At 49.9% G+C, this 13,334-nt stretch overlaps 6 protein-coding genes across 6 annotated transcripts; 3 read left to right on the forward strand and 3 right to left on the reverse strand.

The window, feature by feature from the left end:
• Positions 1 to 36: 36 nt before the first annotated feature.
• N7508_010680 (uncharacterized protein) lies at positions 37 to 1,431 on the reverse strand (the record flags this gene model as incomplete). Its single annotated transcript, XM_058468740.1, has 4 exons — positions 37 to 491; positions 552 to 616; positions 675 to 1,177; positions 1,279 to 1,431. 4 exons carry the CDS (start codon positions 1,429 to 1,431, stop codon positions 37 to 39), a joined length of 1,176 nt encoding a protein of 391 aa, XP_058316586.1.
• A 1,211-nt stretch (positions 1,432 to 2,642) lies between these two features.
• On the forward strand, positions 2,643 to 3,421 carry N7508_010681 (ubiquitin carboxyl-terminal hydrolase; the record flags this gene model as incomplete). The annotated part of the gene is made up of 2 exons (XM_058468741.1): positions 2,643 to 2,688; positions 2,760 to 3,421. The coding sequence occupies 2 exons, from the start codon at positions 2,643 to 2,645 to the stop codon at positions 3,419 to 3,421; spliced, it is 708 nt and encodes a 235-aa protein (XP_058316587.1).
• A 367-nt stretch (positions 3,422 to 3,788) lies between these two features.
• N7508_010682 (uncharacterized protein) lies at positions 3,789 to 5,734 on the reverse strand (the record flags this gene model as incomplete). The annotated part of the gene is made up of 5 exons (XM_058468742.1): positions 3,789 to 4,181; positions 4,270 to 4,602; positions 4,661 to 4,817; positions 4,882 to 5,391; positions 5,499 to 5,734. 5 exons carry the CDS (start codon positions 5,732 to 5,734, stop codon positions 3,789 to 3,791), a joined length of 1,629 nt encoding a protein of 542 aa, XP_058316588.1.
• A 379-nt stretch (positions 5,735 to 6,113) lies between these two features.
• N7508_010683 (MT-A70 family) lies at positions 6,114 to 7,544 on the reverse strand (the record flags this gene model as incomplete). Its single annotated transcript, XM_058468743.1, has 1 exon — positions 6,114 to 7,544. The coding sequence occupies one exon, from the start codon at positions 7,542 to 7,544 to the stop codon at positions 6,114 to 6,116; it is 1,431 nt and encodes a 476-aa protein (XP_058316589.1).
• Positions 7,545 to 8,585: 1,041 nt separating this feature from the next.
• N7508_010684 (uncharacterized protein) lies at positions 8,586 to 10,294 on the forward strand (the record flags this gene model as incomplete). The annotated part of the gene is made up of 4 exons (XM_058468744.1): positions 8,586 to 8,673; positions 8,745 to 9,267; positions 9,328 to 10,214; positions 10,266 to 10,294. 4 exons carry the CDS (start codon positions 8,586 to 8,588, stop codon positions 10,292 to 10,294), a joined length of 1,527 nt encoding a protein of 508 aa, XP_058316590.1.
• A 1,473-nt stretch (positions 10,295 to 11,767) lies between these two features.
• mrsA (putative mitochondrial carrier protein) lies at positions 11,768 to 13,243 on the forward strand (the record flags this gene model as incomplete). Its single annotated transcript, XM_058468745.1, has 8 exons — positions 11,768 to 11,805; positions 12,026 to 12,095; positions 12,150 to 12,185; positions 12,254 to 12,386; positions 12,437 to 12,529; positions 12,587 to 12,643; positions 12,693 to 13,137; positions 13,195 to 13,243. The coding sequence occupies 8 exons, from the start codon at positions 11,768 to 11,770 to the stop codon at positions 13,241 to 13,243; spliced, it is 921 nt and encodes a 306-aa protein (XP_058316591.1).
• Positions 13,244 to 13,334: the final 91 nt, after the last annotated feature.

Below are 13,334 nucleotides of genomic sequence, written 5' to 3' on the forward strand. Positions count from 1 at the left end.
CATTAATAAATGTACATTTGGTTCATGAAATATAAATTATACATACGCCCTAGCCCTTCTCTCAACCTCCTCGCTATCAGTACTAGTCTGCGTAACCTCAAAAGTGCGATGAATCCCCAACCCAATATCGCCACCCAACCTCGGCGAGGGCCGATCAATAGTCAATCTCTCCTCAGAGCTACTAGGACTCAACGAGCCGCCGTCAAGATCGCGCTGGCTCTTAATCGTCGTCACAGTGACAGCAAGCTTATCCGGTCGAAGTCGCGACTGGACACTGTCGTCTAGCGAGCCGAGAGGAAAGGGACGGTCTTGTCCGCCTAGCTGCCGTGATGCGGATCGTGAGCGCGCGCCTGGGAAGCCGCTTGAGTAGTTTGGGTCTGAGCGGGAGCCCATCCAGACTCTAAGTAGGGGCCGGAGAGTGGCGAGACTTCCGGCTGTGATGCCTAGGCCTGTTTCGATGTTGGACCAGATTGCAATTTCGATTGTTGCGTCTAGAAATGGTTAGTTTCTTGTAGGGGATGTTGGGGCCAAGTGGGTGGGTGTTGACGTACAGAGGAAGTCGTGTTCGGCGAAGGTTTGCACAAAAGGAATGCGAACAATGACGGCAGAGGAGGCACTGATATATGGTTAGTGATTTGAAGACCCCAAGTCTGTATAGTGAGAACCGAACATACATGCAAGCCATACTCAAAATACCCATAACGGCGACCTTGGTCTGCTTCTTCATGTGCAACTTGTGCACGAGGAAAATGGGCAGGATTCCAACGGTGAAATCACAGAATGCCGAAAAGCCACTGTAGACGTATGTCATGGCGATGATGATGTCGATATTGATGCAATATCCAGGGACCGAGGGGTCCTGGAAAGCCCGGGTCCAGAAGTATGATAGCGGCTTGCACTGCAGCAGCATCAGGAACATGAAGACCACTCCAGCAATGACGGTCAAGATCATGACGGTGTACAGGGTCCAGATATGAATGCGCTTGATGGTGATGCGCATTAAGAATAGACAGACGGAGATCTTGCAGAAGATCGAGGCGAAACAATAGGCGATTTCGCACAGCCACCAGTACTCCATGGCTGTGACTGCATTCCTAGGCTCAAGAGAATCGTATCTGTAGCCGGTTCCGTACAGTGTGCCTCCGATCATCGTTCCACAGAACATGGCGTAGAAGATCTGTGAATTGGATGTTAGTATAAGCGTTCTAGGGTTTGCGGAATGAAGTCCTATTCTTGTTGCGGGAGTCAGAGAACATGAACATCCCGACACGAACATACCATTGCAAGAATCATTGCGGCATCATCCCATCCAAAAGCCTTCACGATCCATCCTCGCACGTAACAGCGTAAGATGACCGAGATCGCAGCAATGGGCAGGAAGACCGCGGCCACGGTCTGAACCGCGGTTTTCCTCCGAAGCTCATCGTCCATATTAACGTTAATAGAACGACATGGATTTAGAGTGATGGTGTGGGGGAGAAGGATTTTAAGAAGGATCCATCTGCAGGGGTAAAAGGATGCACGAATCTAGAGCGCTTAGGGGGAAGGAGAATTTAGCATGGCGTTTTCTTAGTGTGTAGATATAGGCCAACCACGTTGCGATCGACGGACGAGATGATCATTGGGGAGCCGCAGTGTGGCTCTCATCTCCGAAACAGGAAATACTACGTACCAAACATACGAACTACGGTATTCGGCCAATTTCCTTGACAGGTGGGTACGGCCTGACAGGTGTCGAAGTGGTAATGTGGGAAAACTGGCCCAGACAGACAGACTTTCGGCTTTCGTATCCCGATACAATGGAGGGTTTCGAGTGGGAATCGAAACCAAGGGGTTTCGCCACTACTTTACACCGTTGTGTCTAGCTTCATTTGTGCTTTTTGTTGATTGCTCCACATGAGAGACCCAGGAGCCCGAAATTGGGTCTCCAGTCCACTCCGCACTGTCCATCACTGCCGTAGGACGCCGATATATGGAGCAGGCGTTGTCAGGGATTCTGGTGATTTGAGAAGGTGTGCGGCGATCCTGATTTAGATGGCGTGCACTAGGGCAGGGTAGTGTGTCTTGATGACAATGCATTGTGCCGTCAGCGCCACCCAAGGCCATTAGCGTGACTCTGTACGGCGTGTACGAGACTTCCAAGACTTTCCAAGGTCTCGGGTTTTGGCTTTAAGTGGAGTCTGCTCCGGTCAAATCCTGTTCAGGGGATGTTGCTTGGAAATGAACAGGTGGTGGGTGGTAGGAGAGGAGCAGAAGAGGACGCGGTCTTCGGTCTGATATGTGTTTGACGGATACGTGATGTACTGTACCGTTATGGTGCTGTGCCGGACTTTGACACTGTCCCGTGGATCTGGGAAGGTGATGAGCGAGGACTTGGAAATAGACTCATTTTTGGGCAAACTCTATGTACTCTTTGAACCTCTCATATTCCACCGTTGCATAAATTTGATTAATTATGAAGAAACAATCGGTGGCTGACATGAAGGATTAATAAACTACGGCCTGCATGAGGGTTGGCTTGGCTTGGCCCCCAAAGCCCACCCCGCACCTCCTTTCCAACTCCAACTACACACGCGATCATCGATCTTCCATCTCCCATCTATTCGGCTCGCATCCGATCTGGAACATCGCAGACATCCACAATGGCCGTCGACGTCCCACACACCCAAAAGGCCTTTGTGCCTCTCGGTAAGCCCCCATCCAAGCTCCAGCCACAGGTCCAATCCAGCCAGCTCTATCTAGCTCCAACCTTAACCCAGCTATCCCAAACAAAGTACCCCAAACTCACACAATGCAATTAGAAAACAACCCAGAAGTCATGTCCCACTTAGTCCACCAGCTGGGCCTCCCCAAAACCCTAGGCTTCACAGACGTCTTCTCAATCGACGAGCCAGATCTGCTAGCCTTCGTCCCACGCCCCTCCCACGCCCTCTTACTAGTCTTCCCCGTCTCCAAAACCTACGAAACATCCCGCCAAACCGAAGACGCCGCATTATCGGAATACACAGGCTCCGGCCCCAACGAGCCAGTAACATGGTTTAAACAAACAATCCGCAACGCATGCGGCCTCATCGGCCTCTTGCACACCGTGTCAAACGGCGAGTCGAGAAAACACGTTATCCCAGGCTCTGACTTGGACGGGCTGCTTCGTGATGCGGAGGGTCTTGCGCCGGTCCGACGGGCTGATTTGCTGTACGAGTCGAAGGCGCTGGAGAGTGCGCATGCTGATGCGGCCAAGTTGGGGGATACGGCGGCTCCGGAGGCTGGGGATGAGGTGGATTTGCATTTTGTAGCGTTTGTTAGGGGAGATGATGGGACGCTTTGGGAGTTGGATGGGAGACGGAAGGGCCCGCTTGCTAGGGGGGTTCTTGGGGAGGGGGGAGGATGCGCTGTCGGAGAAGGCGCTTGGGCTTGGTGTTAGACGGTTTTTGGAGATGGAGGCCAAGGGGGGGAATCCTGATTTGAGGTTTAGTCTTGTTAGTCTTGGGCCGCTTTTTGATTAGGCTCAGGGGCTGGTGGGTTTATTTCATGGATGGCGTTGTTGTTGTTGTTGTTGTTGTTGTTTTTTTTTTGGATATTGCTGCTTGTCTTCTGCTACCTGTTTAGCGATGTGGAATGGGGCAGTGTATGGAATGAGACTTCTATGATTTACGAGAATTGATGCTGGTGTCAGATGTCTGAGAATAGGCCAGGGTGGATACTGTGATGTCTACGTTTATACTCTATTAAGCCCTGGCAGATGCCATCCCCACTTCCTTCTAGCCCAACATTTATCAATAACTATCCAGCTATCTCTTCTCATGCTCCACATCAATAGCAGGAGAAATCACAGACCCGGTTGTCCCAGCAATAGGCACATCCTCAGGGTGGGTACTAGCCATCTTCTCACCCACCATCTCACCAGTAAGTCCCTCGTTCTCCTGCGACTCAGTATTACCCTGAGTTTTCAGCGTCAAGAACGGCACCATAAACAACGAAAGACCCGCAGCTGCAGCCGCATACCAATATACAGCAAGGTAAGGCTGGATAGCAGGTGTCGAAGCAGTCATCGTGTTAACAACGGATGCTTCAACAGAGGTTGCAATACCAAGACCGAGATTGTTGCACAGCTTGCTGACCGTGTTGAAGATGCCTCCTGCGATGGATTGCTGCGATGGTGGGAGGGAGGACATGACGTACATCTGGTCTAGAGTTAGCAACGGGCCTATTCAGATATAGATATAGATGGGGGAGTTGCCATAGCATAGCATGGGACAAGCTAGGACGTACATTTGTAACGTTGAACTGAATGTCAGCACCAACAACAACAAGGACCAAAGCCGGGAAGATAAACGCCCAGTATGTAGCGTCTTCCGTCATGAAACTGAGAATCAGGAAGGAGGCTGTGTATGCCAGTGCTCCAATTCCGGTCAGCACTTTGTTGCTCACGCGGTGGAGGACCAGACCGCAGATAACATTGACAAGCACGCCACTGACGACCATTGGGAGGAGTTTGGCTGTGATTTCGAGGGATGTTTGGTGCTTCACTTCTTGGAGATAGAGCGAGAGGAAGAATGAGACGGCGGAGAAGCCCATGAAACCAAGACAGAATGTTGCCATGAGCTGGAGCGTGTTAGTTTCCTTCTGGGGTTAATATGGAATATGCCAAAGATACACATACCAATGAGAAATTGCGATCTTTCCAAACCCAGAGTGGCATCAGCGGGTTCTTAGCAATAGATTGCCAATACAAGAAAGTAACCAGCAAGAAGAATCCCACGATGAACAAGCCGAGAACATAACCAGTCTTCCAGCTATCCGGTGCATCACCAGCCAACCTTAACAGAACCCGTCAGCACAATCCAACCAAACCCAATAAGAGAAACAGAAAGAAATACATACGAAAGCGAACTTGAAAAAAATGCAAACCCAACAATAACCAAACAAGTACCAAGTAGATCAAACCGCCTCAACGCCTCAAGGCTCACAGGCGTCCTAGCGAACCCATCAGCCGGAACCGTCCAAACAGTAAGCACGGTGAAAATAGCATAAACAACCGCAAGAGCCCAAAATGACGCCCGCCAGTTATACTCATGGCTCGCAACACCAGAGATAATCATCCCTCCCACAAAACCCAGCGGATTACCCGCAGAGAAGCAAGCAAAAGCGCGGTTCTTCCGCTTCGAGGGCTTTTCATAGACGGCGCCTAGGGTTCCCACTGCGGGTGGTACGACGGCTGCCGCGAAGAGGCCTATTATGCCGCTGAAGACGTCCATGTAGATTGCGTTTGTGGCGAAGCCAGCTATTAGCAGTGAGATGGTGAAGCCGGCCATTCCTATTGTGAAGAGAGTTTTGCGGCCGAACATGTCGGCTAGTTTGCCAAATGAGAGGAGGAAGGCGCCGCTGCTTAGACTGTTTTATTTTTATTTTTTTTGTTAGTTTGGGGTTAGGTTTAGTTGTGGCTTGTATGGTGGATTGGGTGAATTGGATGGACGGAATGGTTGGAAGAAAATACGTACGAAGCACCGGCGTTGATCCAGGTAATCTCAGCTGAATTCATGTTCAAATCTTTTCCGATTGAGGCTGTCACACCGACAATGCAGCCTTGGAAGAATGATTGTTGGCCGATGGCCATGGTGGCTGTTAAAACGAAGAGGCATTCTTGGAGGGTGCTGTTGAAGCATTTTGGGCGTTCGGTATAGTTATTCTCTGTGAGGGTGGCCTCCGGACCTTTTTCACTGTCTTGCTGTACCATTGTTGGCATTCCAGGCTGCAACTCTCTGATTGTCGACTGGTGAAGTTTTCGAGGACGGCAGATAGGAGGCACGTCGTAATCACGACGCTGGGTTAGTTCGCGTTAGGCGGGTTAGGGGGGTTCTAGCCTTCCACCTCGTCCATGTGGGGAAGAAAGATTAAGCATTCGAGATCCAGTTTATATATCATGCTGTTACACCTACCTATTACAGCGACTTTGTCAGCCACGGGGGAGTTCCGCGATCTGATCTTTGGAACTGATCGCACTAGTCCAGTTGGGGGTTTAGCGAGTTGCTTTGCAGGGATGTTCCTGCCGCAATCACCTAAGCATCAATTGTTCGGACTTTCGGTGAACAGATTACTGTACATGCTTATCGACACTATTCCGGAATCCAATTTTTTGTTGTATCATCAACCCAGCACTCGCGGGCGTTGAACTTGAGAGCCTCGTTCCCACACGCCCACCAACCAGCTGTCAAGTTTCGGGCAAATACCTCGAGAGCAGTGTATGACTCATGAGAACTTCCACTGGAGAAGAAAATCTTCTCAAAAATGCTTCTCAGGTTGGGCTTGCGTGAATGCAGGTCTGGGACCGCGGCGATGACTCGTCTCGTAGCGATGGCTTCACTCACGGCTGTCAAATCATGTGTTTCGTGTGCTGATGATAGAGCATCAACATTTAGCTCCCGTTTACCGATTACCAGAATCTCATACGGTTTCCGCCAAAGACCATCCAGCGCTGAAATCGGCTGGCCGTGCTGTGTAGTCTTGACCCAGACCCATTCCTCGCAGACGTGGAATCCCGCACCGCTCATAGCATGATAGGCAGCTTTGCGTGACTTTTCAGCGTTGGTGATCCAGATAGCTGCTATAGATTGTTGGCTTTGAATCTGGGATCCGCCCTGGGGCTCTGCCAACTGTGTCATATCCTCATGGCGATAGGAGTATGCTTGAAGAATCTCTCGCATTCCCTCGGTGAGTATGTCCATCTCGGAGTAGTGATTTGTTGTATAGTGGCCACTTCGCCGAACAGATCGGTTTGGCCAGGGCGGATCCATCAAAATGAGGTTGAATTTCTGTGAAAGTCCGGGGATGGGAAGTTCATGCGCTGCACGGTAGTCGGGTCCTTTGAAGATAGGTAGTTCACATAGTATGAAGCTTGACTCTGGTGGAACGAGGTATTCACCTGTCGTTTCATGGGACGTTCCAATTTGAATTACTGCGGCTTCTGGTGATGGATTCTTCGTTACGTTCAGCTCTGAGAGGGTCTCAAATATATTCGGTACAGCAGATGATAGAATCACTGGTGGTTTATCGAGTACTTTGGCATGGCCATCAGGTCCAGGCTGCAGGAATGTAGAATCATTCCCTTTCCGTCGCTTCCGTGATGGAGGTTGATCTGGCACCATATACTCGTTAACTTCCTCGCAGGGCACGACTCTTGTGAAACACCATCGATCACCATCGATGCCAGCCCGGATGGTTTCCAGGGAGTCTCTCACGAGGGGCAGTATCAATTCCGAGTGGAACCGTCTTTCGGAGATAGGAGTGCTCTCAAGGACCTTGGCACGGGCATTTGGTTTCTTGGGCTCAGTCGACGGGAATGGCTCTTTGGCAGGAGAACAAGAAAGGAGTTGTTTTCTTTGCGACTTGTTCTCTTGGGTCTTTAGGCTCGGTTCTGCTGTCGTTGGCTCGAGTTGTTTGCATGGGGCTATATTCCCTTGGGCAATGGCGATAGAGTATGGAATGTCCAGCAGAAAGATCTTATCTTCTGCCTGGAATAGAATCGCTGATTCTTGGGTATCGATCATTTTGGTTCGTCATTGTGAAAGGGACATTTGGAGGCCAGAGATTGCGGGTAGGTGTGGAGGTCAGCCCTATTTCGATACCCTGCTCAGCATAGCCCCTTCTTTCATTGAAGGTATTTATGTATCTTTATTGGTGGTACTCTACATTGTTTTGAGGGTGTGCCATTGTCTACCACATATCAATTCGTTGTGCATACTTTTTTTCTCCGGTCAAATATATGTTTGCACCAAGGGCCATGTATGTTTATACACAGTTTACAGAAGGTTGAGATTTCTATACAAGATCCCTAAAGTGAGTGTACCTTTCACAAACTGTTTATGCCTCAACATAGTCTCCTTTCTGACCTCTCTTTTGACCTCTTTCGCGTTCCTCGGAGAACATATGAAGGCAGGGGGTGAAGGACCTATGAAAATGATTTTACTACCAAAGGTCTTTATTGCAATTTGTTTTTGCACCTACATTATATCTACTATTCTATTGTAGAGCGAGTCTTGATAGGCAACTCCAGGCAGAGAGAAGAAGTGGAGGAACTAGTACTTCGAGATCCCCAATGGGGCCATGCAACCTAAGACAGGCAATGTTGCATGAGTCAGAGCTGAACAGCATCAAAGGCAAGGGTAGAAGGGCAACCATCCCTTTTATTCTCGTTATAGCAGTGTTGTAGACAATCTGTGAATATATGTAAAAACCAAGTTCTAAGTGTAGTTCCCCGGGCCCCGCGAGCTCTATCTTCCCCACCATCCAACTCCGTCGCAATTTTAGTGACGTGTGACTCTTCTCTTCTCGCCTACCCCCGGCAACTGTGCCGTTCCGACATCACGCCTCCCATCACACGGAAAAGAAAGGCGGCTGAGGTTGATAACGACCCTCTGCCAAAAGCCGCCACCAAGGCCCACGGCCCCCGACACGCCACATCCGACCGACCGGCCTTGTCCAAACACAGTTCTGCTGCAACAGAGATCACCGATAATAGGGCAAGTCCCGCCAGTTCCGCGAGCCAGAAGAAGAGGGATCTTGTGACGCCCGCGACAACCACCGCAAGCATGGACTCCGACGACGACTTCATGAGCGATGTCTCCAGCCAAGATGACTTTGGCATGCAGGCAAGCGACAACGACAGCTTAGGAGAAGGTTCGTAACCTACCCCTAGATTCGCGTTCTGGTCGTGATGACTGACTCACCTGCTAACCTGGGATGAACAGACTTCGGTGATCTCGACGCCGGCTTCGACGACAAAGACATATTCGGACACAAACGGAAACCCTATGAAGTCGAGCTCAAGGTCCTCGATCCCCCCGATATCGAAAATGAGCAGCTTGGTCAGGTTAACGAGGTGTGCGCTATCCTCGGGCTGCCTCCAGAGTCGGCGGCTATCCTGCTACGGTTCGGACGATGGAATAAAGAGAAGTTGATTGAGTCGTACATGGAACACCCGGAGAAGACTTTAGAGGACGCTGGACTCGGGACGAACTTCGAAGGCACTGCGAAAACGGAGACGGTACCTGGCTTCATGTGTGACATTTGTTGTGAGGATGGCGATGATCTCGAGACCTACGCCATGCGCTGTGGACACCGATTCTGTGTCGACTGTTATCGACACTACCTGGGGCAAAAAATAAAGGAAGAAGGCGAGGCGGCTCGCATACAGTGCCCGGGTGATGGATGTAATCGCATTGTGGACTCGAAGTCATTAGACCTTTTGGTGACGGACGATCTGAAAGAAAGGTGAGTACTTGGCTCTTTTGAGTGGAAAAAATGATCTTGCTAACGCGTCGCTTGGTACAGATATCGCGAACTTCTGACCCGGACATACGTTGACGACAAGGAAAACCTAAGGTGGTGCCCTGCACCAAACTGCAAATATGCCGTTGACTGTGGGGTCAAGAACCGAGATCTTCATCGCATCGTGCCGACGGTACATTGTTTCTGCAAGCACGAGTTCTGCTTTGGCTGCTCTCTATCCGACCATCAACCAACGCCCTGCACACTAGTCAAGATGTGGCTACAGAAATGTGAAGATGACTCCGAAACAGCCAACTGGATCTCGGCCAACACCAAAGAGTGCCCGAGGTGCATGTCCACAATTGAGAAGAATGGTGGTTGTAACCACATGACCTGTAGGAAGTGCAAGCACGAGTTCTGCTGGATGTGTATGGGCCTTTGGTCTGAACACGGCACAAGCTGGTACAACTGTAACCGATATGAGGAAAAGTCCGGCTCAGATGCTCGCAGTGCTCAAGCCAAATCACGTTCATTCTTGGAACGTTATCTACATTATTATAACCGGTACGCCAACCATGAGCAGTCTGCCAAGCTCGATAAGGATCTCTACCTGAAGACCGAGAAGAAGATGACCAGCCTTCAATCATCGTCTGGTCTATCCTGGATCGAGGTGCAGTTCCTGGATACTGCATCGCAGGCCCTGCAACAGTGCCGTCAGACCTTGAAGTGGACTTATGCGTTTGCATTCTACCTCGCGCGCAACAACCTGACAGAAATATTCGAGGACAACCAGAAGGATTTGGAGATGGCTGTCGAGAGTCTCAGTGAAATGTTTGAGAAGCCTGTATCTGAACTGGCAGAACTCAAGGTTGATATCCTCGACAAGACCGCCTATTGCACTAAGCGCCGGGTGATTTTACTGAGTGATACCGCCGAGAACCTGAAAAATGGTATGTCATCTGAGTGCCCCAACAATATGCATAGACTAACAAATTTACTAGGAGAGTGGTCCTTCAATGTTGAATGGTAAAACACCAACACCACTCAATCCCTCGCATGCAGAACACTGCAGCCGATCTCTTGACGACGTGAATGACATATACTCTTTTGCGAGTAAAGCATATTTCCCCATCACTGTCAGGCCCGTAGTGTTGGCCCTGACACCAGTTACGCAACACCGTCATCCATATCCAGGGAACGGGCCTATGTTTTATCCGCGCAACCGAAATGACCTGCCAGAACCTTTGTTTTATGTGTTTTATGTCAGCCATCTGTTTGCTTTGCCTTCTGGTGCTTAGGCGCAGTGGGAGATTTGTTAAGGTTATTGAAACAGATAGCAGTATTATGATCAAGCGCATCTCGTGTTTTCAACAGTAGGCATTGAACTAATAGAAAACAGTGTTCCGTTTGGCTAGGGATATTTTGAGCATTCGTAGCCATAAGTTATCATCGACAACGAGATACATATACCCTTTGAATATCTGTCCTGTTCTGAAAGCAAGTCATATGGACATCAGATTCTTTTGCGAGAAACAAGGGGCCCCTATGGAGTAACAATATGCTAGGCAAACCGACTATAGTTTAGTCCACGGCATGTAGCGCCGGACCTCGGCATGCCCCAGTGGAAAGTCGCGTGTTCCGTGCACGTCTGCCAAATAATGAAACAAGCAAAAGTCAATAGCAGAGAATAGCACAGTCATGCATGAGAATACCATATGATTAACCATCTACAGGTACAGTAAGGTATCATATCACTCTAGACTGGATGTATCTGCAGATCTGGAGAACAAGTCTTCTCGAAGGCTTCCACGGAGCCTATATAAACAAGGAATTAGCTCCACCTTAGGCGAAAAATGGTCAAGGGTGAGATGGCAGGGGTGTCTTATCTGATTGATAATGTTAATGTATTAATCATGTACCCGTGCAGTGGTGAGACAGGGTTAAGGGTACCGGTGAGGTACTTCGGCCGCCCCTTTCAACTCCGTCATCGGATGGCTCGGACTGTATGTATCGGAGATGTATGTATTGGTACTGGACTAGACCGGGGAACTCTGCACAGTGAGGTACGGCTGTACTTTCTCTGTATGGGTAATTTGTTGGTTTGGAGGTCTGGCCTCGTATTCTGAATAAGCCAATACAGCAAGCAAGGAAGAGAAAGAAAGGAAATTGAAATTGTATTAGGTAGAATTCCGATCTCCGGGACTTCTTTTCTATTACTGTTATTTGTTACTTGTGCCCAGAAATTAAGTGGAATCAGCGAAGGTCGGCCTGAATAATTTGACTAGCGTCGAATTTGTTCAAACTGGGCAAACTCTCCAAAAGTGTTCATCCCCCGAAACTCCGGGGAACAAGTTTTTGCTCTTTTATTCAACTTCACTTTGCCGTTGGTGTTCGTGTGCGCCCCCGTACCCTGGTTATCTTCTTTGACCGATCTCCTCCCCCTCACTCCTACATCCTCCCCTTCTTCAATTGCGGTAGCTGCGGATTGAGCTAGCGGAGCTCCATGGCGGCTCCCGATCAGATCCCCGGACAGGAATTCGAGTATGTGTCTCCCCGATTTGTATTTTTTTTTTTCACGGATTGAGCTGGGTCCGGGCTTGTCTCCAGCGCCGCGACAGTTATTTCCCGTCTTGATGGGCCAGGAGATGATCCAGCAGTGACTGAGTTATTTTCTGCGGATCGCGCTCGGTCCTGGCTTGTCTAATGATATTCTGCGAAATCTGATTTTGGGACTGGGCTAACGCGACGTGTTCTTTTCTAGCTATGAAGCCCTTCCTTCCAACTATGGCCTTGGCCGGAACATGTTAGCGGGTGCTTTCGCAGGGATAGCAGTATGTTCACCGGAGTACTGGAAATGGCGAGGATTTTGACTGATCGGATGAAAGGAACACTCGGTTATGTACCCCGTGGACTTGCTCAAGGTATGCATCATTTACGCGATTGGCGAACTTGTCATGAGGAATTGAGCGCTGACCAGTTGGGCCTTTAGACTCGCATGCAAATTCTGAATCCTTCAACTGGTGGTCTCTACACGGGATTGACCAATGCCGTTTCCACAATCTATCGGGTCGAGGGCTGGCGGACGCTATGGAAGGGTGTTTCGAGTGTGGTCGTTGGCGCAGGTGTGTATTCACCGGGGATTGCCAGAGTTGTCAATGCTAATTCGCGATAGGTCCGGCACACGCGGTTTACTTCGGTACATACGAGATTGTGAAGGAAATGGCTGGTGGTAATGTCGACGATGGACACCACCCCTTGGCTGCCGGTAAGATGGGTTTGAAACCTCGGTTTATTATGCAGAGCTAACGGATTTGCGGTATAGCTATGAGCGGTGCTTCGGCCACGATTGCCAGCGATGCGCTGATGAACCCCTTTGATGGTAAGTTTCCCGGACTCGACGAGATTGACACCGACTGACTGGTTTATAGTCATGAAGCAACGTATGCAGGTCCACGGTTCCATTCACAAGAGCCTTGCGCAGTGCGCCAAGACGCTCTATCGCACCGAAGGTCTCCAGGCTTTCTACGTCTCCTACCCTACCACACTATGCATGACTGTGCCTTTCACAGCCACTCAATTTGTCGCCTACGAGTCAATCTCGAAGGTCATGAACCCCAAGCAAGACTACGACCCCTTCACCCACTGTATCGCCGGTGGTTTGGCCGGTGCCTTCGCGGCCGGTATTACCACGCCCCTTGATGTTGTGAAGACACTTCTCCAGACTCGTGGTTTGGCAGATAGCGAAGAAGTGCGGTCTGCACGGGGTCTGTTCAATGCCGCTGCGATTATCAAGCGCCAGTTTGGCTGGTCTGGATTCCTGCGCGGCATGCGCCCTCGTATTATTTCCACAATGCCCTCCACTGCAATTTGCTGGTACGTCCCATTCGAACCGCTGATATTGAAAATGTAATCTTTGCTAAACCCATCCAGGACATCTTATGAGATGGCCAAGGCATACTTCAAGGAACTCAGCGACTAAACTCCCTCTCGCATACCACTGAGCACCATTGGGCTCAGTGGGCCCTTCCACTTACACCATGGGCACATAATCTGAAGTCGATGTCATACAA

This window comes from Penicillium antarcticum (assembly GCF_028974205.1).
Source record: "Penicillium antarcticum strain IBT 31339 chromosome Unknown utg000009l_segment0_segment0, whole genome shotgun sequence".
In the NCBI taxonomy this organism is placed as follows: Eukaryota; Fungi; Ascomycota; class Eurotiomycetes; order Eurotiales; family Aspergillaceae; genus Penicillium; species Penicillium antarcticum.